We start from the raw sequence: 3,784 nt of genomic DNA on the forward strand, positions 1-3,784 counted from the left end.
TTTCACCCAGTTTCCTCTATTGGTGAGTTCTTATATAGCTATAATACAATATAAAAACTGGGAAAATGGCATTGGTACTACATACGTGTATAGTTCTGTTACTTTAATCACGTGTAGATTTGTGCAGGCAATCAAGATGCAGAGCTATTCTATCACCACAGAGATCTCCTTCTTGCTACTCTTTTATAGCTTCACCTTTTACCCTTTATCCCTAGCCTTTGGCAACTGCTTTATCTGTAATTTCATCTTTTCAAAAATGACCAGACGTTTGTTCCTTTCTATTGCCAAATAATATTATGTGGTTAGTATTGCTTTTGTGTGTGTATTAAAAGTTTGTATCTCTCCTGGTGTCTCCCTACTAAGAGAGAAAAAAGTTTATATAAATTGTATTATGCTATTTTTTTTTTTTTGTTACATAAATTAACCCATTTATTATAGGCCAGTGATGTCTCAAAGAGTAGAAGAGCATCTACTGGTCTTTCAACTCCTTCAGTCTTCTGATGGCGGACTTTACCGTGACAGCGGAAGTGGTATTGTATGTCCAGGCACCGCCGGCCACTGTCTTCATGCGGGAACCACAGTGCCAGATCCCCACAGCTCGTCTCTTCATCTTGGTTTTGCCACAGAAAGAGCAAGTGTACTTGGCGTGCTCGCTGATTTCAATTTTCTTCACCATTTTCCGGAGGGAGGCCCCATAGCGAGTGCCGTATTTACCGACGATCCCGACTTTCTTGGTACGTTTGGCCATGTCGCCGCGAACTAGGTCCGAGCCCCGAGACGTATTATGCTATTTTATTCTCTTGCAACTATTAGAAAACTCAATGTTATGTTTTTGATAGTTGTCACCTATTTCATAAATAGCATCTAGTTTTAAACATCCAATCTGAGAATTTTTTAACTCCATATTTAAGTGTATTTGTACTTATTGCCATAACTGAAGTATTTTTATTAATTTATACTATTTTATATTTAATTTTTCCTTTACTTTTCTCATGCTTGTTTCTCTCCTCCTGTTTTGGATTTTTGAATAATTGGATATTTTTATTTCTTTTTTTTCTTCTTTATTTTGAGGTTATATATTTTTCATTCTAATGAACACCTCAACTTTTAAATATTCATACAAGTTTTTAAAAAATCTTTAAGTTAATAAGCATCTTTACATTTCTTGCAAGGAACTGTTAGAATTTCAGCATACATTCTTTGCGTCACCCCTCAAACTTCCAAGTGAATGTTTTGTTTCCATCTTTGTTTTACCTACTACCTTCTAGTCATTGCTGTCATTGCTGATATTTTATGTTTACTAATTTCTTTGTTCTCCATTGTTTCCTGAATTCAGTTTCCTTCTTACCAAAGTTCACTTATTAATAAATCTATTGGTGCAGTTTGTAATTGGCAAAAAGCTATCTCAGTCTTTGAATGAGAATATCTTTATATCACACTTTTGCTTAAATTCTTTTTATTATGAAAATGTTCAAACACATAGAAGAGTAGAAAAAAATATAACCGTGTACACCCATGGTTGTAGTATCTAGGCTTAGATTGTTGAGTCCAGATTTTAACAATTTGAGTCTAGATAATACAACTAGATAATAGACTCAAATTACTTGACTTTTTGCCATGCGTGCATTCTCTATACACACAAACACACACACCCTTTAACTAAAACACTTAAAAATAGGCTGGGCACAGTGAGTCATGTCTGTAATCCCTGCACTTTAAGAGGCTGAGGCGGGTGGATCACCTGAGGTCAGGAGTTCGAGACTAGCCTGGCTAGTGTGGTGAAACCCCGTCTCTACCAAAAACCCCACAAAAATTAGCTGGGTGTGATGGCACACGTCTGTAACCCAGCAACTGGGGAGGCTGAGGCAGGAGAATAGCTTGAACCCGGGAGGCAGAGGTTCCAGTAAGCTGAGATTGCACCACTGCACTCCAGCCTGGGAGACAGTACGAGACTGTTCAATGTACCTCTTTAAACGTGGGATAGCTCTAATACATGCAAAATTTTATTATACAATATAAGCAACAATTCTCTAATGTCAACTAATGCTCACTATATATTCATGTTTTAAGTTGTTCCAAAACAGGTTTTCAACCTCTTTTTGAAAACCAGGATCCAACCAAAAACTGCACACTATGTTTATTTGTTATATATCTTAAATTTTTAAAATCCAGAAAAAGATCTTCACTTTATTATTTTCATGACATTGATTTCTTGAAGATATCAGACCAGTTGTTTTGAAAATTATCCACTTACTGCATTTGTTTGATTACTTCTTCATAGGATCTTTTAACCTATTTTTTGTGTTTCCTGTAACTTTTTCATTTTACCTTTGAATGATATTTGAACTGGTTACAGCATTCTAGGTTGACAGTGTTTTTTTTTGAGCATTATTCTCTGTCCTCTATTTTTGACTGATTATGAGTCTGTTGAGAGACTAATTATTGTTCCTTTGCAGACAACTTGTCTTTTCACTGTGATTGTTTTTTAATATTTTATTTCTAGCCTTGGTGTTTTGTAGTTTCAGCCAAAGGTGTTTTGGAGTAGATTTATGTTTGTTATTGTGCTTTGGGCTCTTCCAAAGAGGAGATAACAATAATAAACTTTAAACCAGGATTCTTATGAATCTGAAGCTTTTGGGTTATATTTACCCTGTTGTTCTATTGCTTATTATCATTCATTTTGGAGTATTTCCTCTTCTGATTTGCACTTTTTGAAGATTGGATCAGCTTTATTCATCAATTATGTAAATTATCAAACATTGTCACTTTGCATATGTTTCCACTCTATTCTTTCTATTATTTCCTTTTGGAGCTCCTATATTCTATATGTTGGACATTTTCATTTTCCATGCTTCCTCTCTTCTTTTTCATATTTCCCATCCCTTCACTTCTCTCATTACATTTTTCCTGGATAATTTCCTCAGAACTGTCTTCCAATTCTTTAATCTAAACCTCCCAGAGCTCCATCCGCTCTGCTATTTAACTCATCCTCTGTTTTTAATTTCAGTATTTAATCCTCACAGTTTTCTTTTTCCTGAAGTTCAGTTTTCTGTCTTGATTTTAAAAATAGTATCTCTTCTTTCCTTATAGTTTTTGTCTCCTTAATAGTTTAAAATTTACCTATTTTATAGTTTTTTTCATATTGTCCTATTATCTGAAGCTTTTGGGTTATATTTACCCTGTTGTTATATTGCTTATTATCATTCATTTTGGAGTATTTCCTCTTCTGATTTGCACTTTTTGAAGATCAGATCAGCTTTATTGACGACTGTGTATGTGTGTGTGTGTGTGTATGTATGTCTAAATCCAGATAATAATGCTGAAGGAAGATAATTTCAACCTCTATATACTAATGCAGAGTAGTTCTACATTTTCTTCTACCATGTATTTAAAAAATTGAATAGTTGGGAATGAATTTTTGTGCTAACTTTCTGTCTTAGGGATTTGTATGCCATACAATAACACAGGCTGAATCTTTACTTTCTCAAATAAATTTTTGTTTTTAAAAACCTTATAGTGTTCTTGGAAAGACAATTTCCTTTTGTGTCTTTTGAACTGGAGGATGGAGTCCTTATGTATCCCTACAAGGCAGCCTGTTTAGGATCTTAACTTCGTGAAAGGGTCTCATTTCTACCCCTTTAGGGTCCATGAGGTCAAGGCCACATCTCTTGTCTCTGTATGGATATTAAAACCTTAACCTCTGGCCTCTATCTAGGTCATATAACTTGCCCACATTTCTCTGACTGATTCAGTTTATCTTGCAAGCTGCCTGCTTTGGCTCCTC

At 34.9% G+C, this 3,784-nt stretch overlaps 1 protein-coding gene across 1 annotated transcript; it reads right to left on the bottom strand.

The window, feature by feature from the left end:
- Positions 1 to 397: 397 nt before the first annotated feature.
- LOC112624234 (putative 60S ribosomal protein L37a) lies at positions 398 to 788 on the bottom strand. The gene has a single exon (XM_025384610.1). The coding sequence runs from the start codon at positions 746 to 748 to the stop codon at positions 470 to 472; it is 279 nt and encodes a 92-aa protein (XP_025240395.1). The 5' UTR covers positions 749 to 788; the 3' UTR covers positions 398 to 469.
- Positions 789 to 3,784: the final 2,996 nt, after the last annotated feature.

Source organism: Theropithecus gelada, chromosome 5, assembly GCF_003255815.1.
Source record: "Theropithecus gelada isolate Dixy chromosome 5, Tgel_1.0, whole genome shotgun sequence".
In the NCBI taxonomy this organism is placed as follows: domain Eukaryota; kingdom Metazoa; phylum Chordata; class Mammalia; order Primates; family Cercopithecidae; genus Theropithecus; species Theropithecus gelada.

Coding starts and splice junctions, on each gene's coding strand:
- LOC112624234 (XM_025384610.1), bottom strand. CDS start 748: ATGGCCAAACGTACCAAGAAAGTCGGGATCGTCGGTAAATACGGCACT.